The following is a 23,643-nucleotide window of genomic DNA, read 5'->3' on the forward strand; positions in this document are numbered from 1 at the left end:
TCCCGAACTGTGAGATGATGACCTGAGCCGGATCAACAGTTGGGTGCTCAACTGACTGAGCCTCACGGGCACAGTGACTTTTTTTTTTTTTTTTTTTTCCATTTTCCCCAATCTCAGACCTTGTTACCATCAACAGGGACTTGTGCATAAACCCTGAAATTTCACAGTGATTCTGGGGCGCCTGGAGGGCTCAGTCAGTTGAGCATCCAACTGCAGCTCAGGTCATGATCTCGTGGTTTAGGAGTTTGAACCCCACGTCAGACTCTCCATTCTCAGAGAAGAGCCTGCTTTGGATCCTCCTTCCCCCTCCCTCCCTCTCTTTCCCTCTCTCTCTCTCTGCCCCCTACCCTGCTCTCTCTCTAAAATAAACATTAAAATTTTTTTAATTTTCCAAGTTACTCAAATCAGCAGGACAGAGAAATACATGTCTCTATCCTGCTCTGTATCTAATACTTAAGTTCATTCAGGGAAATCCATGTCTCCGTATGAAACAGAAGCCGACACATCTACAAATATATGCAACGTACAAACAGACAGGAATTCTGTGAACATACCAGTAAGAGCTCGTCCCCAGGGAAGTCACGGATTTAACAAATAACCACAGTGACAGCAGGAGCCACTACTGCTTGCTATGGCCTCACTGTGCCAACCGTGCAGTATCCGTACATCCTACAAGATAGCTTCCCCCATTCTACAGATGGGTAAACCGAGGTTCACGGGGCTGACAGCCACTGGAGTGACCAGGTGAGGAAGCCACTGCAGCCTCAGCACCGCCATGCGGTTCAACCTCCTCATGTCCTCTCAGGGCCAGAACACCTCGGGCACGACCTGCGTTCTCGGCATTGTCACTGGTCAGCTGGAGACGGCATGGACGCGTGCATCTCTGCAGACGGCGCGGCAGCACGCCCGTGGCCCGGGGTCTCTGGCTCCACACTCCAGCCCCGGGCACTGGGCCCAGCCCCACATGGATGCCCAGTAAATGTCCGGGAGTAAGACTGGATAACGCAAGGATCAGGACCTGGGCCCCGTTCTCAACCTGCTCACAGCACAGCCACGGAACGAGCAGACATGGGACCAACCACGGTTAGTTCTAAAGGACTCACCAGCCTGGCTTCTGTCTTAAAAACCAGCTTTCAAACATTGGTTTAGAAATAACCTAGCTCAGGGGCACCTGGAGGGCTCAGTCTGTTGAGCATCCAACTTCGGCTCAGGTCATGATCTCGTGGTCCATGAGTTCGAGCCCCACATCGAGCTCCGTGCTGACAGCTCAGAGCCTGGAGCCTGCTTGGGATTCTGTGTCTCCCTCTCTCTCTGCCCCTCCCCTGCTCACTCACTCACTCTCTCTCTCAAAAATAAACATTAAAAAATACACATTTAAAAAAAAAGGAACTGCCGGGGCGCCTGGATGGCTTAGTCGGTTAAGCGTCCGACTTTCGCTCAGGTCATGTACTCGCGGTTCGTGGGTTCGAGCCCCGCGTCGGGCTCTGTGCTGACTGCCAGCTCAGAGCCTGGAGCCTGTTTCAGTCTACGACTCCCTCTCTCTCTGACCCTCCCCTGCTCACGCTCTCTCTCTCTCTCTCCTAGAAATAAATAAAACATAAAAAAAAAAAAAAAAAAAAAAAAAAAAAAAAAAAAAAAAAAAAAAGGAACTGCCTAACTCACAAGGAGCCTTGCTGGGTGACAACAGCACCGTTCTCGGGACTGGCTTCTTCCCTCACAGCTGGGAACCGCCCAGAGCTAGAGAAACGAAAGTAAAGCCACTGGGTGGGGGGTGCCTGACATGTCAGGAGCCCCCCCAAAGAGTGGCCCAATGTGTCCTCCCTCCAGCGTGCGAGGGACCCCAGGTCTTCGGCACATGTCACTTGTTCTGAAATTGGAGAGATACGTCCTGGCTGATCTGACCCAAGTGCCCTTGCTGAATCTGCATCCGTTCTGAGGACACAGAAGAGCAGACCATTGCTGTCAGAAAGCCTGGCGTGTCACAGAATCCCAGCTTCACACACACATGCGCATGTGCATGCGTGTGATGCACAGGAGTCTGCAAATGGGCTGATGTCCCCCTAGACAGCCTTTCGCTGGGACCCAAAATTGCACGGCTCCATAGTCAGGACACAGAAGTGTGAAGACTTGTATAGTCTTGTGGTGCAACCTGCAGAGGCATGGCCTCCTGGCCCTCGCCCCTGTATCTGTCTGCTCAGACTCCCCGAACAAAGTCCACAAACTGGATGACCTAGAACAGAAATTCACTCTCACAATCCTGGAAGCTAGAAGTCCAAAATTCGTGCTCCTTCCAGGCCAAGAAGAAGAATCCTTCCTTGTCTCTTCCAGCTTCTGGTGGCTGCCAAGTGGTTCTGGGTTTGTAGATGCATCGCTCCAGTCTCTGCCTCTGTCCTCACACGGCCGACCTATACGGACACCAGTCACCAATCCACCGGAACCCAGTGTGACATCATTTTCATTTATCACATCTTGCAAAGACCCTATTTCCAAAGCAGGCCCGGCCCCGTTCACAGGTTCCAGATGGAAATGAACTGGGGCGGGGACACCGTCCACCCCAGCACGGTCCCCGCCTCCCTCTCCCTGGGCATCCCTCAGTGGGTACCCGCGCTGGCTGCAGCCCAGCCCCCAACGAGGCTAAGAGAGCAGGTGCAAACAGGAACCTTAGGAAAGGCCAGTTCACTGAGCCTTCACCCCAAGTGTCAGGCACCACAGATGTGACCTGAGAAGCAACAGGCCTCCTCCCCTCTGGAAGAGCGAACTGGGGGAGCAAGGCACACAGATAAACAAAAGCTACCGTGGCCTGCAGGGTTCTGGGAAGACGGCACGGGCAGCACCAGGAACCTACCCCCCACCCAGAGCCAGCTGTGCCGGCTGGACGCGTGGGAGCGGGGGACGCAAGGGTTTTGGAAGCTGGAGTGCAGGGAAGGGGGAGCCTCGGGCAGTCAGCTGAGGTTAATTTCAACCAGTTTCCGCTCGTAGCCTCCCCACACCCAGCCACCTGCACGTGTTTCTGGAACAGTTTGCAATACTCTTGCAAGAACCAGGGTGGGCAAAAAGGCCCTGTCCTCTAAACACTGGAAATCTGTGCTCTGACAGCGTGCGCCTTCCTATCATCAGAGAGGGGCAGACACAGAGAAAGGCAGCCATGGTTGCTGCACCTCCCCCACTGTCGCAAAGCCCCCCACCCCCCCAGCTGAAGCGACTTCAAGGAGATTTAAAGGGATAGAGCCCTCCCTGCTCCCCTTCGTTTTTCTGTTTCTCCCCCCTTTGGGAACCAGACACCAAAGACAAGGGAATTCGTGGTCGCCTGTTTACATACATACATAAAAATACACACACACATCCATAAACACAAAATAAAGACACTTTCAAAGGTGACTACATATAAAGAGAAAATTAGAAAGTGCCCACATTAAAAAAATTTCTTAATGTGTATTTTTGAGATACAGACAGTGAATGGGGGAGGGGTGGAGAGAGGGAGACACAGAATCTGAAGCAGCTCCAGGCTCCAAGATGTCAGCACAGAGCCCAACACAGGGCTCGAACCCACAAACCGTGAGATCGTGACCTGAGCCGAAATCGACATTTAATCGACTGAGCCGCCCAGGCGCCCCCACGGTGCCCACATTTGACCAGGGAACAGCACAGGCTCAGAAGAGACCTGAGCAAACCTGAAGTTACCTGTCAGGCTGATCACTGGCACAGAGACAAGCCTAGAAGAATCAAAGAAAAACACATAAAACCTAGAGGAAGGGGGAGAATCTGATTTCCAGACATAAAACTTTATTAGATCCAAATGCCCAGTTCTTATTTTTTTAGTATATGTGCTGCCGAAGCGAGCACCAAATGCCCAGTTCTTAACAAAATACAAGCCATATAAAATATCACAAAGCATACAAAGAAAATATAGCCCATCCAAAAAAAATAAAAATGAAACAGACTTATCCTTTTAAAAGATATGATGGCAGATCTTCTAAACAAAGACTTTAAAGCCACCATCTTGAAACGCCTGGGTGGCTCAGTCAGTTAAGTGTCAGACTTCAGCGCAGGTCATGATCTCACAGCTCATGAGTTTGAGCACCTTGTCAGGCTCTGTGCTGACAGCTCAGAGCCTGGAGCCTGCTTCTGATTCTGTCTCTCTCTCTCTCTGCCCCTCTCCAGCTCGCGCTCTCTCTCTCTCTCTCTCTCTCTCTCTCTCTCTCTCTCAGAAATAAACATTAAAAAAATTTTTTTAAGTAACTAAATAAAGTTCCCTTTTTAAAAAAAAAGAAAAAGAAACTGTCAACCAAGAATCTTATAGCCAGCAAAACCACACTTAAAGAGTAAGGGTGAAACTACAACATTCCCAGATAAACAAAAGCTGAAGGCACTGGGAGTCCTTTAGGGTGAAATTAAAGGACACTAGACAGTAACTCAAACCTGTGTGGAAAAAATAAAGATGTAAATACACAGGCAACTACAAAAGCTAGTTTTACTGTAATAATAGTTTGTAATTCCATTTTTCTTTTCTACACGATTTAGGAGACTAATGTACCTTTTAAAAGTTACTAAAGTTAGTATTATTATAACTTTAGTTTAAAATTTCACGTTTTCTACATAAGAGACTAATGAGTTTAAAAGAGTAGTTTGTGTTTGGGGGCACATAATGTATAAAGACGCAATTCTGTGTCATCAACAACTGAAAGGGCTTGGGACAGAACCATAAAGGACCAGAGTTTGTATTATTGAAGTTAACACTCAACTTAGAGTAGTAGGACTTTAGAATGTTAAACATAATTCCCATGGTAACTACACACATACACACTCTCACAAAAGCTGTAGAATATACACAAGAGAAAATGGGAAAAGAGTTTAAATATTTCACTACAAAAAAAAGATTCACTACAAAAATCTGAATAAACAAAATAAGACAGTAGTGCAGAAAATGAGGGGGAAAAAATGCTATAAGCCATCTAGAAAACAAGCAGCAAATTAAGAGAAGTAGTTCATCCTTGTCAGTAATTAGCCTAAATATTAATGGATAAAACACAAGATCCAACTTAGTTTTCTACAAGAGACTGACTTGAGATCCAAACACATAAATAAATTGAAAGTAAAAAGGATGGAAAAACATAATTCATGGAAATAGTAACCAAAGGAGAGTAGGGGTGCCTGTACCAGTATCAGACAGAATACTTTAATTCAAAAAAAGGTTGCAAAAGACAAAAATATTATACATTAACAAAAGGTTTAATATAGCAAGAAAATAGAATTATAAGCATTTCTGCACCTAATAACAGACTATATGAAGCAAAAGCTGACAGAACTGAAGACAGAAATAGTTCTACAATAACAGAGATGTCAATATTCAACTCTCAATAGTGGTTAAACAACTAGACTGAAGACAAATAAAAGGACTTAAACCACACTAACAAATGTACGGAACACCCACCCAGCAACAACCGCATACAAGTAATTCTGCACCTTTTCCAGGACAAATTATATGTTAGACCACATATTAAGTCTCAGTAAAATTTTTTAAGTTTATTTATTTATTTTGGGAGAGAGAAAGAGACAGTATGAGCGGGGGAAGGGCAGAGAGAGAAAGGAAGAGAGAAAATCCTAAGCAGGCTCCACACGGTCAGCATGGAGCCTGATGCAGGGCTCAAACCCACAAACTATGAGATCATGACCTGAGCCAAAATCAAGAGTCAGATGTTTAACAGACTAAGCCACCCAGGCACCCCAAGTCTCAGTAGACTTTAAAATACATATATAAAGTGTCTTCCAACCATTAAAGTATGAAATTAGAAATCAACACAACGGAAGTAAATCTGGAAAATACACCAAACTGTGGAAATTAAGCAACATACTCTTAAACCAATTAATCAAAGAAGAAATCACAAGAAAATTAGAAAACTTAAGAGAAAATTAAAACGAAAACACAACATATCAAAACTTACAGTATGCAGTGAAAGCAAGTGTTAAAGGGAAGATCTTAAGCTATAAACTTATAAACAAGTTTTTTTTTTTAATGTTTTATTTATTTCTGAGAGACAGCATGAGCAGGGGAGGGTCAGAGAGAGAGAGAGAGAAAGAGAATCTGAAACAGGATCCAGGCTCTGAGCTAGCTCTCAGCACAGAGCCCGATGCGGGGCTCGAACCCACGAACCGTGAGATCATGACCTGAGCTGAAGTCGGACGCCCAACCGACTGAGCCACCCAGGCACCCCTACAAGTTCTAAACATTTTCCTTTACAAAAAAGAAAGATCCCCAGTCAACAACTTTTTTTGTTGTTAAAATTTTTTTAATGTTTATTATTTTTGAGAGACAGACACACACAGAGTGTGAGCAGGGCAGGGGGAGAGGGAAAGGGAGTCACAGAATCAGAAGCCGGCTCCAGGCTCTGAGCTGTCAGCACAGAGCCCAACGCGGGGCTCAAACTCATGAACCATGAGATCATGACCTGAGCCAAAGTCGGACACCCAACTGACTGACCCACGCAGGTGCCCCTCCAGTCAGCAACTTTTAACTTTATAACCTAAGGAACTAGAAAAACAAAACCAAACTAAACCCAAAGTTAACAGAAAGACAAAAACCATAAAGACTAGAAACAGATAAAAATGAAATAGAGAACAGAAAAAAAAAAGAAAAATCAATGAAGCCAGTATTTATTTTTTTTTTAAAGATCAACAAAACTGTCAAACCTTTAGCTGGCAGACTAAGGAAAAAAGAAGACAAATTACCAAAATCAGAAATAAAAGTGGAGACATTACTACCAATTCTACAGAAATAAAAAGGATTGTAAGAGAGTACAGACAACTGTATGCTGGCAAACCAGATAACCTAGATGAAAGGAACAAACTCCTAGAAACACAAAACCTCCCAAGACTAAATCACAGAGAAATAGAAAAACTGAATAGACTTCTAACTAGTAAGGAGATTGAATCAATAATAAGAAACCTGCTGGGGTGACTGGTTGGTTAAGTGGCAGACTTTGGCTCAGGTCATGCTCTCATGGTTTGGTGAGTTCAAGCCCTGCATTGGGCTCTGTGCTGTCAGCTTGGAGCCAGCTTTGGATCCTCTATCTCCCTCTCTCTCTGCCTCGCCCCCACTCGTGTTCTCTCTCTCTCTCTCTCCCCCTCTCCCTCTCCCTCTGCCTCTCCCCCACTCGTGTTCTCTCCCTCTCTCTCTCTCGCTGTCGCTCTTTCTCCCTCCCTCCCTCTCAAAAATAAATAAACATTAAAAAAAACTCCCAACAAAGAAAAGCCCTGGAACTGATGGCCTCACAGGTGAATCCCACCAAACATTTAAAGAATACCAATTATTCTTAAGCTTTTTCAAAAAAATCCGGAGGGAACACTTCCCAACTCATCCTATGAGGCCAGCATTACCCAGATACCAAAGCCAGACAGAGACACTACAAGAACATAGAAGTCAATATCCCCTGTGAACAATGAACCAATACAAAAATCCCCAACAAAACACTAGCAAACTGAAGTAGGCAGCAAACTAAAAGCATTATATACCACAAGTGGAATGTTTCTACTGAAATGTGAAGGCAGTTATATGTACAAAAACTGGTGACTGGATGTTATCTAGTCTTATTGTAGTGAACACCTCTCAATATATGCAAATATCAAATCATTATGTCGTACACCTGAAACTAACATAATGTTATATGTCAATGATACCTAAAGAAAAAAAAAGCAGTTGACATTATAATACCAGCGTATTGGTATTAGTCACTGCATTGGTCCATTGTATTGGAAATGCAAGTTGGCTTATCTCTATACTTACTCTGAGTTCAGTATTTCCCACTACCCATTCCTCCATCCCTTTCACAGCTTGCTTCAGGAAGTGATTATTTAGACATCAGGGTAATTAACCCAGGGAACGAACCAAACTCTCCACAGTCAATTGTAGAGAAAAGGCCCTACTGAAAAATGAAAAATTACAGAAGGGCAGAACCCAGCTGGGAACCAAACTAACCTGTGAGACTAACCACAAACAGATGGGACAATCAGTGGGGATTATCACCGAGAACAAGGAGACCTGCCCTTAGGGAGACAAACATATAACATACAATTCCCCCTGGAAGCAGGGGTTTGAAAAGTGCCCGGGGTATATGGGAAGGGTTTATTTACTAATCTCAGAACATGCACCAGAGGGGTGGGTAGGGATCGTTAGGAGACTTGTCCGAGAAGAAAAGAGCTAGTGGCCACCATTTCTCTTCCCTCCCTGCCAACCCTAGACCCAGACACCTGTGGGAACCAGGATGAACGCGTGCTACCCGGCTTGCTAACGCTGCGGCCATGCTCCTGCCCCACATTCTCCTGCGGATCCAGCCCGTCCAAACTGCCCCGCTAGGCAGGAGTCCCTCCAAGGCATCTGATGTCTCATTCAACAAGCAGCTCTGACGGTGGCGGCCAAGCACTACTCGAAAGTGACACCTGCCCTGGGAGAAGGGAAGATCACCACAGACGCCAGGTTGACTGCAGCCCCAACAGTAGGCTGGGGGCAGACATCTGATCTGACCACTGGCCCCACGCACGGACAAAAACCTCATGCAGGGCAGCACAAAGAGAGAGCCCTGTAGTTTGGGGTAGCAACCCTAACAGACAGACTCCTCAAAAAGAGATTAAAAGAGAGAATCCAAATAAACAAAATCAGAAATGACAGAAGAGAAATCACTGACACCACAGAAATACAAAGGATTAAATATTCTGAAAAAAATTATATGCCAACAAATTGGACAAATCTGAAGGAATGAATATATTCCTAAGAACATACAACATACCAAAGCTAAATCAAGCAGAAATAGAAAATTGAACAGACCAATTACTAACAATTAAATTGAACTGAATCAAAAAAACGTCCAACAAACTAAAGTTTAGGATTGGATGGCTTCATAGGTGAATTCTACCAAACATTTACAGAAGAGTTAGTACCTCTCCTTCTCTAACTATTCCAAAAAATAGAAGAGGAAGGAAAGCTTCCGAATTCATTCTATGAGTCCAGCATTACCCAGATACCAAAACCAGATAAAGACACTACAAAATAAAACTACAGGCCAGTATCTCTGATGAACATAGATGTACAACTCCTTAACAAAATATTACCAAACTGAGTGTGACAATACATTAAAAAAAATGTTTCACCATTATCAAGTGGGATTTATTCCAGGAATCCAAGGATGGTTCAATATTTGCAAGTCAATCCACATGACACATCACATTAACAAAAGAAAGGTTAAAAACCGTAAGATCATATCAATAGATGCAGAAAAAAACATTTGACAAAATACAACATCCATTCATAAAAACTTCAACAAAGTAGGTGTAAAGAGAACACACCTCAACACAATAAAGGCCTTATATGAAAAACCCACAGCTAACATATTCAATGGTGAAAAACAGAGTTTTTCCTCTGAGGTCAGGAATAAGACAAAGATGCCCACTCTCGCCACTTTTATTCAACACAGTACTGAAAGTCCTAGCCATAACAATCAGGCAAGAAAAATAAATAAAAAGCATCCAAATTGGTAAGGAAGAAAAAAAAGTGATCATTTATGTGCACGTGTGATTCCACAATTTGAAGTGCAAGCATTCGACCTCGAGCATCTTTGCATTCCCCTAGTCTACTGTGTAAAAGAATGTGCAATTAATTAACACCTTTATAAAGTAGTAAAGGCAGTCACAGTCTGCTCCAGTTTAACTTCACAGCCACTTCCTGTGTTACTCTCTACACTCTTCACTCTAATGATACTGGATTAACACTGCTCCAGAGCCTTGCACAACCCTGACGCATACACCTGCTTGTAAAGCAATGTACTATACTCAATATTGGGAAAAAGAGACAAACATAACCCACGATACCTGCTCATACACATTCCACTCCTATACAGAAGATGCTCAATAAATAAACACCTAAGTGGCAAAGGTAGATGACATTCATGTCTTCTAAGTACCACCTGTGTACAAAACATTATGCTATGCTCTTTATATATGTTAGATCATGTGTTCCTTGCAACATAAAACTCATAATGTACTATACATCCACTTTGTGTATTTCCCACAAAGGCAATTGATAATTTCTATGATATCTATTTTCTCAACTAGTATATAAGCTTCATAATGATAGGAATCTGCCTTTCTTGATCCTTTCTGCATTCCCAGGGCCAGTCAAAACATCTGGCATACAGTAGGCACTCAACAAATATCTAATGGCTGAATGAATAAATACATAAATAGTCCTATGAGCTAGGTATTGTTATTTTAGTTTTATTGATGAGAAAACCAGAATGTTAAGTGACTTGCCCAAACTAACATAGCTAGGAAGCAGCAGAACAAGATTTAAAATGTACAGTTTTTCAGTGTTTAACACTTGCTTCTCATTGGTGCCCAATAATGAGGAAGAATTATAGCCCAGAGTTCTTCTATAAGTCCCTTGTGAACTCCCTGTGAGGCAGCTTTAGCAAGCTTCATTAGTTTCTTAAAGACAGTGAAAAGGTGATGCTTATGACTAAGACTACCCCTGGTTTTTTGAAGGAATAAGAGGTGCAGCATATCTGTCTTCTGGGCAGTAGTGTAGAAGGATCAGAGGCCGATGGGATGAGCCAGGTAATTATTAAGCATCATTTTAGTTATGTATTAATAGGCCCTGAATTCTTTCTATTTGCACTTTAGTTCTACTTTCTACATGTTACAAATTGATCGTGTTCTAACATTATCATTTATTCTCATTTATACTACCTCAAGGCAATTAGACAATTATTGACAAATACCTATGAATAATGACATGAGAATTAAGCCTTTTAAATGGCAAGAAGCACAACGAGTGTGTTTGATGTTTGTTTTCTACCTATGAGTCAGCATCAATCCTTTGGAGTGAACAATATATTATTAAACCTTTCCCATCAGACAATTTTTCACTGGATTTGTTACACACACATATAGGTAGTACATTATCCTGCTGTGCTTAAGTTCACAAACATATTTCATTAAAAAAAAAAAAAAGAAAACTGATCAATGTAATAGACTACACTAACAGAATGAAGGGGGTGGGGGGGAACACACACTCATATCGACTGAGGCAAAAACTACCTCCACGTAATAAAAGCTATATTGGAAACACCCACAGCAAGTATCATACTCAATAGTGAAAGACTGAAAGCTTTTCCTCTAAGATCAGGAACAAGTCAATAGCTCCCACTTCCACCACTACTATTCAAAAGAGTACTAGACATTCTAGCCAGAGCAAGTCGGAAAAAAAGAAAGAAAAGGCATCCAAATAGGAAGTAAAATGACATGCTTGCAGATGATATAATTTTATATGTAGAAAACTCTATTACACACAAATGCACATGTATGTAAAATGACTTAGACTAAATGAAGTCAGCAAATATCAGGAGACAAAGTCAACAAATGAAAGACAGCATTATTTCTATACACTAACAATGAAGAATCTGAAAGATAAATTACAAAAGCAATCCCATTTACAACATTAAAAAGAATAAAAGACTTAACAAGTCATTTACTCAAGGAGATGGAAGGCTTGTACAGTGGAAACTACAAAACGTTACTGAAAGAAATTAGGACAAGGGCAGCTCTGGGTGGTTAAGCGGCCAACTTAACCTGGGGGGCTCTGTCGGTTAAGTGGCCAACTTCAGCTCAGGTCATGATCTCACGGTTCTTGAGTTCGAGCCCCGCATCAGGCTCTGTGCTGACAGCTCAGAGCCTGAACCCTGCTTCAGATTCTGGGTCTCCCTCTCTCTGCACCTCCACCGCTCACACTCTGTCTCTCTCTCTCCAAAATAAAAAAAATATTTAAAAGTAAAGAAATTAGGACAAAAATAAATGAAAACACACCCCATGTTCACAGACTGGAAGACTTAATATGTTAAAATGTCAGTACTAATGTGAGAATTATTAAGGGACGCGTCACTAAAATGGAATCAGGAGGCCAGAACGGGGGCCCTGATGCCCTGCCACTTGTCAACTGCAGAGCCCAAGGAAAAGATGTATCTTGCATCTGGAGAGGAATGTTCTTAATTTTCTTAAGAACACTTCCTTTTTGCTAGCTTACTTTAAGAAGACAGCATACAGAGGCACCTGGCCCCTCTTGATTTTGAGGTCATGAATTCAACTCTTGATCTTGGGGCCATGAATTCAAGCCCCATGATGGGCATGGAGCCTACTTAAAATTAAAGATTTAAAGAAAAAGCATATAGCATATGATACATGTAACACAAAGTATGTGTTAATCAACTGTTTATGTCATTGGTAAGGCTTTCAGGCAAGCCAACAGTAGGATATATCAGTAGTAAGGCTTTCTGGGGAGTCAGGAGTTATATCAGGATCTTCAACTGCACAGGGGGTTGGCACCCATAATCCTCATATTGTTCAAGTGTCAACTGTACTTCACTAGCCCAGCAGAAGGAAGAAAGGTTTTCTCCTCCACTGGCAACAGCCCAGTCTATGAAAGACTGTCACGACTCAACCAATGAGAAGTCACTGCACGTCAAACTCCCTGTTTACTCCAATGGACTGTTTGTCTATTACTCCAATAGACAGCCCTCCCAGCTCCCCCTTTCCTCTATTAAAGAGCATTCTTCTCCTTTGTTCTCTAGACTGACTTATGGTTTTGCTGTGCCCTGCATAAATTGCAATTCTCTGCTAACCCAAATATGGTTTTGCTGGTAAAAATAACTGACAGTTTTATTTTTAAGGTTAACACTACCCAAAGTGATGTATAGATTCAATGCAATCGCTATCAAAATCCAGATGATTTTTTGAGAGAAAAATTCATCCTAAAATTCATATAGAATCTCAAAAGACTCCAAATACTCAACACAACATTAGAAGAAGAAAAAAGGAACAAAGCAGGACTCATACTATCTGAATTCAAACTACAAAGCTACAGTACCCAAGACAGCGTGGTACTGGCATAACGACAGACATTTACACAAAGAAAATCGAATAGGGAGCCCAGAAATAAACCTTTGTGTCTATGATCAAATGGTTGTTGACAAAGGCGCTAAGACCATTTAATGGGGAAGGGACAATTTTCTCAACAAATGGTACTGGGAAAACTGGACACCCACATGCAGATTAAAATTGGACCCCTACCTCACACCGTATACAAAAACTAATTCAAAATGGATCAAAGACTTAATGTAAGACCTAAAACTATTAAACTCCTATAAGAAATATAGGGGAAAACTTCACAAGATCGAATCTGGCAATGTTTTCTTAGATATGACATCAGGCCACAGGAAACAGAAGAATTCCTCTGTAGCATGTGATGCTGTTTAACAGCATTCTACCCACAGAACTTCTTTCAAAATTGGAGTCAGTCCTCTCAAACACTGCCACTCTTTGTCAACTAAGTTTATGCAACATTCTAAATCCTTGTTGTCATTTCAACAATCTTCATAGCATCTTCACCAGTAGTAGATTCCATCTCAGGAAACTACTTTCTGTGCTCTCCCAAAAAAGCACCTCCTCATCCATTCAAGTTTTATCATGAGATCACAGCAATTCGGTCTCATCTTGAGGCTTCACTCTTGATTTTAGTTCTCTTGCTATTTCCACCACATCTACAGTGACTTCCTCCACTGAGTCTTGAACCCCTCAAAGTCCTACATGTGGGCTGGAACCCACTTCTTCCAAACTCCTGTTAATACTGATATCTTGACCTCTTCCCATGAACCATGAATATTCTTAATGGTATCTAGAATGGTAAGTCATTTCCAAGTTTTCAATTTGCCCAGATCCATCAGAGGAATCACTATTTATGACATCTACAACCTTATAAAATGTATTTCTTAAATAATAAGACTTTCAAAGTCAAAATTATTCCTTGCACCATGGGCTGCAGAACGGATGTTCTGTTTGCAGGCATGAAAACAACATTAATCTGGCTATACATCATCAGAGCTCTTGGGTTACTGGGTACAATGTCAATGAGCAGTATTATTTCGAAAGGAAATCTTTTTTTTCTGAGCTGGAAGTCTGAAGAGTTGGCTTAAGATAATTGGTAAACCACGTCATAAACGGATGCGCAGTCATCCAGGCTTTGCTGTTCCATCTGTAAAGCACAGGCAGAGTAGATGTAGCACAGTCTTCGGGGCCCGAGGATTTTCGGAACGGTAATGAGCACTGGCTCCAACTTCAAGTCACCGGCTGCATTAGCCCCTAACAAGGCAATCAGCTTGTCCCTTCAGACTCTGGAGCCAGGCCCTGACTTCTCCTCTCTAGCTATAACCGTCCTAGATGGCATCTTCTCCCATATCAGGGCTGTTTCGTCTACACTGAAAATCAGCTGTTCAGTGTGGCCTCCTTCATGAATTATCCTAGCTGGATCTTCCGGAGAACTTGCTGCAGCTTCTACACCAGCACTTGCTGCCTCACTTTGCACTTTAGTGTTACGGAGATGGCGTCTTTCCTTAAATCTCATGAACCAACCTCTGCAAGCTTCAGACCTTTCTTCCGCAGCTTGCTCCCCTCCCCCAGCCTCCACGGAATTGAAGAGAGTCAGGGCCTTGCTGTGGAAGAGGGTTTGGCTTAAGGGAATATTGTGGCTGGTTTGATCTTCCATCCAGACCACTAAAATTTTCTCCCTATCAGCAGTTTGGCCATTTTCCTTTATCATCATTCATGTGTTCACTGGAGTAGCACTTATTTCCTTCAGGAACTTTTCCTCTGCATTTGCACCTCGGCTGTTTGGCAGAAGAGGCCTACCTTTCAGCCTGTCTTGGCTTTAGACATCCCTCCCTCACTCAGCTTAATCATGTCTAGCTTTCAATTTCACGTGAGAGATGTGGGACCCTTCCTTTCACTTGAACACTTAGGAGACACTGTAGGGTTGTTCACTGATCTAATTTCAATAATGTTTTGTCTCAGGGAATGGAGAGGCCTGAGAAGGAGCTAGATGGGGGAATGGATCGTCAGTGGTGCAGTCGGAACACACACATGTATTGATTAAGTCTGCTGTCTTATATGGGCACAGTTCATGGTGCCCCCCCCCAAATTACAATAGCAACATCAAAGATTATTGATCACATATCACCATAACAAACAAAATAATAAACCAAACTATGACACACAGACATAAAGTGAGCAAATGCTGTTGGAAAAATGGTGCCAAAAGAGTTACTTGATGCAGGGTTGTCACAAACTTTCTTTTTTTTTTTTAAGATTTTATTAAAAAAAAAAAATCTCTACACCCAACACAGGACCTGAACCCACAACCCTGAGATCAAGAGGCGCACACTGAGCCAGCCAGACACCCCATCACAAACTTTCAATCTGTAAACAAAACAAAACAAAAAAACAACACAGTATCTGAGAGGTGCAATAAAATGAGGTATCCCAATAGAGAATTCCTAAAACTCCACAATAACCAAATAACCAATTCAAAACTGGGCAAAGGACTTGACATTTCTTCACAGAAGATATACAAATTACCAATAAGCATGTGAAATGACGCTTGACATCACTAATCATCAGGAAACTGCAAATCAAAACTACCATCATTTTGTATTAAATCACCACATATCCATTAGAATGACTACTGTTAAAAAAAAAAAAAGAAAGAAAGAAAGAAAATAATATTGGTGAGGATGTGGAGCAATTGCAACCCTGTGCCCTGTGGAAAACAGCATGTGGTATAGCACTGTGGACAACAGTATGGGTGTTCTTCAAAAATTTACACAGAAATGGGGTGCCTGGGTGGCTCAGTCGGTTAAGCGTCCAACTTTGGCTCAGGTCATGATCTCACCGTTCATGGGTTCGAGCCCCGCGTCGGCTCCGTGCTGACACCTAGCTCAGAGCCTAGATGGAGCCTGCTTTGGATTCTGTCTCTCTCTCTCTGACCCTCCCCTGCTCGTGCTGTCTCTCTCTCTCTCTCGCTCAGAAATAAGTAAAACACTAAAAATGTTTTTAAAAATTTACACAGAATTACCATATAATCCAGCAATTCCACAAAATACCCAAAATAATTGAAAGCAAGTTCTCAAAGATAGATTTGTACACATGTATTCATAGAGGAAGTGTTATTCATAATAGCTTAAATATAGAAGCAACCCCGATCAATAGATGAATGGATAAGCAAAATGTGGTACATACATACAATGGAATTATTATTCAGCCTTAAAGAGAAGGAAATTCTGGCACATGATACAACATGAATAAATCTACAGGACATTATACTAAGTGAATAAGCCCATCACAAAAGGACAAATACTGTTATGATTCCACTTCTATGAGATCCCTAATCAAATCATAAAGACGGAAAGCAGAATGATATTTCCCAAGGGTAGAGGTTAGGGGATGGGAGGGAAATTATTGCTTAATGGCTAAAGAGTTTTAGTTTTACAAGATCAAAAAAGTTATGGAGACAGATGATTAGAAACACACACACACACACACACACACACACACACCAATATAACTTACTGTAAAGGACGTATGCTGTTCCACTCAATAGAAAACATAGTAGAACAGGGAAAGCTGGAAGGGAGAGGAAGCTGATATATCAGGACTAGGCAGGGTCCACCTAGTACCGTGGGTGGTATGAGATGGGGTTGAGCAGTTATGGGCCACATAGTGAATTAGCACCATTATCCTAGAAAGTCTTAATGAGAGAAGCCTGTAAAGTTACCCATACAGGCCTTGTGTTACAAACGAGGTACGTTCCTGAGCCTTACTGTAGTGGCAAAAAGAACCAGAATTCCAAGACTGGTCTGGCCCTATCACATGCTAGCTACACTCGGCCACAGATGCACGGGTCACCTGGCAGTCCCTGCACAGCTGAGGATACAGCCTCAGCATCCTCTCTGGGAGCCCCCACACCCCCAACCCAGGCTCCCTGCTCCTAACAGGCTAGCTGACATGGCCACTGATGAGACCAACCTATGGATCAAGTCTTCTCATTTTTATCACTCTGCACAGTGTGAAATCTCTCTATTCCTCCATAGGTTCTATGACAGACCCAGATAGATATAGGAGTAAACCACAAACCTGCAATTGTGTAAGATACCAGATTGTTAAAATGCTCCTTAAATAAAAATCCTAAAACAAAACCCACGTGTCAGGGGTAAAGGACCACAGAGACATAGGACTTTAGATCTGGTTCTGTCTGGGACCTGCTTAGAGGCTGTGGGGCCACAGCCTGCCAGTGCTGAACCTACAGGCGGAACACCAGTGGCCACCAGACTGCAGCAGAGTCCTGCTGCTTGCAGGTGTGTGCGAGTGGGTGGCGGGTATGATGTGCTCTGGTCCCCAGTCTGCACTCATCCCGGACTCCTGGTGTCCAGGACACTAAGATCAGTGGTGTAGACCTGGTGACTTCTAAATTTTTCTTCTGCCCTGATGAGTTATGAACCACTCTCCCCAGAAGAGGGAGAGAGCTGGACTGAGGGGCACATCTGGCTTCTAGAGGCATTTAAAATGATGCAGATGAGAAAATACTGGCAACGCGATATGAAGTAAAATGGACAGACAGCAGCAACTCAACCGCACCCAGTGTGCAAAGGAAAAACAGGAAGGAGGCATGCCAAGAAATTAACCCTGGTTATCCCCCACATTGTGGGATTACAGCGGCTGTTAGTGTTTTCTCTATTCTCTCCTCTATTTTTCAGATATTCAAAATTACTTTTATAGTAAAAATAAAAAAAAAAAGGGGGGAGGGCAGGTGAGGGCATGTCTCTTTTTCAGTCTACAATCTGGCTGCAGGGCCAAGCCTAGAAGTGAAGACTGTCTTTTGCAGTCTAATCCTTTTGTAGACCTAGCTTCTTTCCTCAGACAACCCAGATGACAGCTGTGGCCCAAATGGAACCCTAGAGTTCGCACAAATGTGTGTGGGCACTTCCAAACAGTTCTAGAAAAATACTGTCACTCTTGCTTTGCTCCTGGTCTGAGTGTTTATGGTATTTCAATTTTTTTAACGATTATTTATTTTTGAGAGACAGAGAGAGCGAGCATGAGCAGGGAGGAGCACAGAGAGAGGGACACAGGATCTGAAACAGGCTCCAGGCTCTGAGCTGTCAGCACAGAGTCCGATGCGGGGCTCAAACTCACGGACCGCAAGATCATGACCTGAGCCAAGTCAGACGCTTAGCCGACTGAGCCCCCCAGGTGCCCCAGTGTTTATGGTATTTCAAAAAGACAGACATAACATCAACAAGGAAGAGGGGGAGGGAAAGTAAGATTTAAGTGTGTTATCTGATACTCTAGCAGGCACTGCCATTGTCATAGGTCCCAGCAGCCCAGAACATAATAGGGATTCACATGGCCCAGAAGCCAATGTGAACACATACACACCAGAAGCCTATACCCATGTACTATACGCACATACAGCACACACATACACACACACACCCAGAACCTAGTGTCTACACACACAATTAAACGTGAACACACACATACACAGAACCCTCCATGTGCACACACACACATTCTTCAAACCCAACACAGGTGCACACTTCTCAAACCTATAAGGGACACACACCCCTCAGAACCTAACAAAGACATCAGAACCCAAAGTCCCTCAGAATCAAACACGCACACAAACCCTCATAACCCACAGGGTTACACACAGCCCACTAACCAACACGGACACAACCCTCAGACCCAACACAGGAACACCCGGTAATTACGACCAATATGGATACATAACCCTCAGACCCAGATAGTCAGACTGACTCCTCAAAGCCCAGCCTGGGCTCACACCCCTCAGAACACAACATAGGCTCACACTGCTCAGAATTTAAGATATGTTCACACCCCCCAGAACCAACGTGAAACACACGGGTACACACAGCCCTCAGAACCAACATGGACATACAACCCTTTCACCCAAACAGGCCACACACTCCTCAGAACCCAATGTGGGAACACACACCTCTCAGAACCGACACAGACACACAAACCTTAAACCTAACACAACCCTAACATGCAAATGGGCACACACTTCTCAACACAATATGGAACACAGTCCTCAGAGCATAACACATGCACACAATCCTCCAAACAAACCCAAATACACACCCTCATATTTAACATGGGCACAAACACCTCTCAGAACCCAACACAGACACAGCCCTCATATCCACTACTGGAGGAGGCACTCAGGACACACACTGCTCACAACCCAAAATGGGCACACACCCTTCAAACCCAACGCAGACAAACACACCCACAGAACTAACACAGAAACATAACCCTTCAGCCTAACATTTGCACACATACCCCACGGACCCAACAAGGACACGTGAACACACAACCCTTAGGCCTAACATGAGCACACACATCCCCCAGAACCCAATACGGTTGCACACAACACTCAGGCCCAATGTGAGAACACACATACTCTCCAGAACCAACATGGGCACACATGCCTCTCACAACTCAATCCTGGTGCACACACCCCCTGGGATCTGACATGGGTACATAGCCTCAAAGCCCAAATGGGCACACACATCCCTCAGAATCCCAAATCCTATATGCCCCTCAGAAAACAGCTCAGCCACACCCGCCTCATGCCCATGGGAGTACACCCCTCAGAACCCAACGTGCACATACACATACACACCCCTCAAAATGAATTCAGACACAACCCTCAACCAACACAGGCACACACAACTCACAGAACCCAATACAGGTGCACACACCCACAGACACAACGTGGGCACATTCCTCTCACCCCCATATGCACACACAAACCTCAGACATGACACAGGTATACACTCATCAACCCAACACAGGGTCACATGCCCCTGGGATCCAACATGGAGGCACACACACTCTCAGAACCAACATAGACAAACACGCCTCAGACCCAAAAGGGACACACACCACTCAGAACCCAACAAGGGAACACAATCCTCAGATGCCAACAAGGACACAACCCTCAGAATAAACATCAACACACAACCCTCAGATAAGCACACATGCCCTTTAGAATCTAACACCTCTCAGAACCCAAAATAGGGACACACACCCCTTAGACCCAACACAGGAGCAAAAACACACTTCAAAATCAACGAGGACACACAACCCTCACCCAACATGGGAGCACTCCCTTCAGAACCAACACTCAACATGCATACCTCAGACCCCACACAAACAGAACACCTCTCAGAAACCAATATGACCACACAACCAATGGACCCAATATGGGCACGACACAGGACTACATGCCCCTCAGAACCAATACAGACACACAACCTCTGATCCAGATGGGCACACACACTCCTCACAAACCAACACGGAAGCACAACAAACATGGGAGCACAACACTCTGAAGCCAACATGTATACACACACCTCAGAACTGACACAAACACAAACACTTCAGACCTAAGATAGACACACACACCACCGAGAAGCCTCTCAGGTGCACATGCGCCTCCGAACCCAACATAACACAATGCCTTAGAACCTATGCAGGTACACACACCCCAGAAAAAACATGGGCACACACACCCTTCACAACCCGCAATGGGCACAGAAAAGCAGATCCCTCAGAACCCAATCCCAAGGCACACGCCTGAGAGCCTCAAACAGGCACATCACCTCTCAAATCAACACACACACTTGTAGAGCCATGGACACACAATCCTTAGACCAAACAGAGGCACCCCCCGCCGACAGAACGCAAAAGAGGCACACCTCTCACAACCAACAAAGGAGCACACACCTCAGAAGCCAACACACTCCTCAGACCAACACAGGCACACACGTTCTCACCCAACTTGGAAGCATACCCCTCAAACCCAGGCTGGGAGTGCGCCCCTCAGAACCTAACGTAATCATACCTCTCGGAATCAACACAAACACACATCCGTCAGATCCAACATGTGGAGACACAGATATCAGAACCAACAAGGACAGCCAGCCCTGTAAAACCAAATGGAACTCAACCCTCAGACCCAACAGAGACACACCACTCAGAATAACACAGACACCCAACCCTGAGTCGCAACCTGGGCACATACCCTCAAAGCCCCAATATGGGAGCACACCCCTGAGAACCTAAAATAGGCATGAACCCCTCAGAATCAACACCCGCACCCCCTCTTGCCCCACAGAGGAGCACAGACACCCCTCCGTACCCAGCACAGGAGCACACACCTGGGAACCTAACACACACCAACACCCCACAGACAAAACCCAGGCACACGCCCCCCTCAGAACCCAAATACAAGCATCCTATGCCTCAGACCCGACACCCGAACACACACACCTTCAGACCAACAAGCCCCCACAACCCTCAACGTGAGCACACACCCCTCAGGTCCCAACACGGGCAGACACCCTTTGACCCAACACAGGATACACTCCTCAGAATCGAACACCCTCACACACCCTCAGAATCAACACACACACAACCTTCACACCAGAACATGCATACACCCTCCTCAAGGCCCAGGGGGGCTTACACACCTCAGAACAGGCACAGACACACAACCGTCCTGCCCAATACGGTTACACACACCCGCCTCGGAACCGACAGGGTCACACAACCCTTAACCCTGACACAACCTTCAGATATAAGCGGACACACATGGAGCACACCCCTCAGAACGCAACACCTAGACAATCCTCAGAATCAACGAGAAAAAACACCACCCCTCCAACCACCTTCAGACCTAACAGGGGGCACGCCCCCGTCAGCTCCAGCCCCGACACACCCCTCCCCGCACAACACGGGCGCGCACACCCCTCACAACCGACCCAGACACACCTCTCCCCGCACAGCACACACCCCTCACAACCGACCCAGACACACCTCTCCCCGCACAGCACACACCCCTCACAACCGACCCAGACACACCTCTCCCCGCACAGCACAGCCCCGTCAGCTCCAACACGGGAGCACACCGTTCCCGTTCGGACGCCACCTCATGCGCACACACCTCAGAACCGTCGAGAACGCTCCTCCCTCGGAACCCACCACAGGCTGGCCGACAAGAACGCACAACCCTCACACGGCCCGTGGGCACACAGTTGTCAGAACCAAACTGCGAAAATCAATACAAGGAAACTTTATCTGGAACCACGCCTGCCCAACCGCGAAGCCCGCCGCCAGAGGGCCTCGCGAGGCCCAACGTCTTCCCGATCCCGGGAGGAAGGAAGGCGTCCCGCGGCGCCGGCGGCAGCGCAGCCAATGAGAAGCCACCACACTTCCAGCTCCCAGTTTCCTCCAATGGACTTTCTGTTTACAACAGCCTCCCCCCCCCCCCCCCCCCCCCGCCAATTCCATAAGAGCTTCCTCGGCGTTCTGCGCCGCCGGGTACGGTTCGCCGTCTTCATTCGCTGCCCCTGGGTTGCCGTTCCCTGCTGTTCCAAATAAACCTAGCCTTTCTGGGAAAGTAACTGGCAGCTTTGTTTTTAAGGTTAACAGCGCACGTGCACACGCTCCTCAGAACCCACCGCCACCCACTGGCCTCACAGCCAGCCCTGGAGCGCACACTCGAACCCGTCCCAACCCAGCAGGACGCAAGCCCGCGGCCCTGACGCGCCCACCCCGCTGCGGTCTGAGGAAGCGCGGCTCGCCCACAGGGCCGCACCTGGCGCAGCGCGGCCTCCGCGGCGCCGCCCTCCCGCTGCCGGAGCTGCTCCCGGAAGCGCGCCACCTGCTCCAGCAGCGCGTCCACGAGCGAGGGCGCCGCGTCCCCCTCGAGCGCGGCCAGACGGGCGCGGAGGCGCTCTATGAGGGCATCCCGCGCTGCCAGCTCGTCCTGCAGGCGCCTCAGCCGCTGCCCGGCCTCGTGGTACAGGCCACAGAGCGCCGCAGCCGTGCGCGGGGCCCCCTCGCGCCCGCCAGTCCCGGCGCCCCCTGAGGACATGGCCGTGGGCCTCGACCGGAGGGCGCACGGACGCCACCAACTTCCGCGCCGGGTCTGGACTAGCTCACCTTCCCGGAACTTTTCCCGGCGCGCCCCGCCCACCGCCTAGAGCCCGGCCCCGCCCAGGCCCCACAGCCAGGCCACGCCCACAGCGACGGGCTTGGGCCCTGACCCACCGAAAGGCCGACCCGGACCCGCCCACGGCCCGGCCCAGCACGTGGAGACCAGCGTGACCCCTGCCCCACGGAAAGGCCGGCCCAGACCCGCCCACAGCCCGGTCCCGCCCCCTGCCAACAGCGCGACCACGCCCCGCCGACGGCGCGGCCACGTCCACGCCGGCAGCCCGACCCGGCCCCCGCCGTGGGCACGGCCCCGCCCATGGAGCCTAGCGTGACCCCTGACCCTAGGAAAGGTCGGCCCCGATCCGCAGACAGCCCGCCCCGCCCCCTGCCTGTAGCACAGCCCCGCTCCCCGTCCACAGCCCAGCAGGCCCCGCCCCCGCCGACGGCACGGCCCCGCCCCCGCCGATAGCGAGTCCCGGCCTCTCTCCTGGCCGCAGGCTGTGTGGCCTGGCCTTGGGGTGGCTGGCGCGTCCCTGCGTCCCCCCGTCCCCCGCGGCGGGGGAGTTTGCTGGGAGTCAGCTGGGAGGAGGAGGGAGAGGGAGCGCCTCTGATGCAGCTACTGATGGGAGGGAAAAAACGGGTCACTGGCCACAGTGCAGGGCGTGTAAGCGTGTCCAAATCCCCGGCTGCAAGCCAACTTGGCCACCGAAAGCAACAGGAACGGGGCGACGGCCCGAAAGCTGAGCC

The 23,643-nt window shown here is 46.4% G+C and overlaps 1 protein-coding gene across 1 annotated transcript in view; it reads right to left on the bottom strand.

The window, feature by feature from the left end:
- Positions 1–22,890, bottom strand: part of TNIP2 (TNFAIP3 interacting protein 2) — a 31,355-nt gene extending 8,465 nt beyond the window's left edge. The window contains exon 1 of the mRNA XM_039232138.1: positions 22,556–22,890. Coding sequence (XP_039088069.1) covers positions 22,556–22,834 — 279 coding nt within the window. The 5' untranslated portion in view covers positions 22,835–22,890. The remainder of the gene's footprint in view (positions 1–22,555) is intronic.
- Positions 22,891–23,643: the final 753 nt, after the last annotated feature.

The sequence above is a fragment of the Hyaena hyaena genome, unplaced genomic scaffold, assembly GCF_003009895.1.
Source record: "Hyaena hyaena isolate Hyena2069 unplaced genomic scaffold, ASM300989v1 scaffold_63, whole genome shotgun sequence".
In the NCBI taxonomy this organism is placed as follows: Eukaryota; Metazoa; Chordata; class Mammalia; order Carnivora; family Hyaenidae; genus Hyaena; species Hyaena hyaena.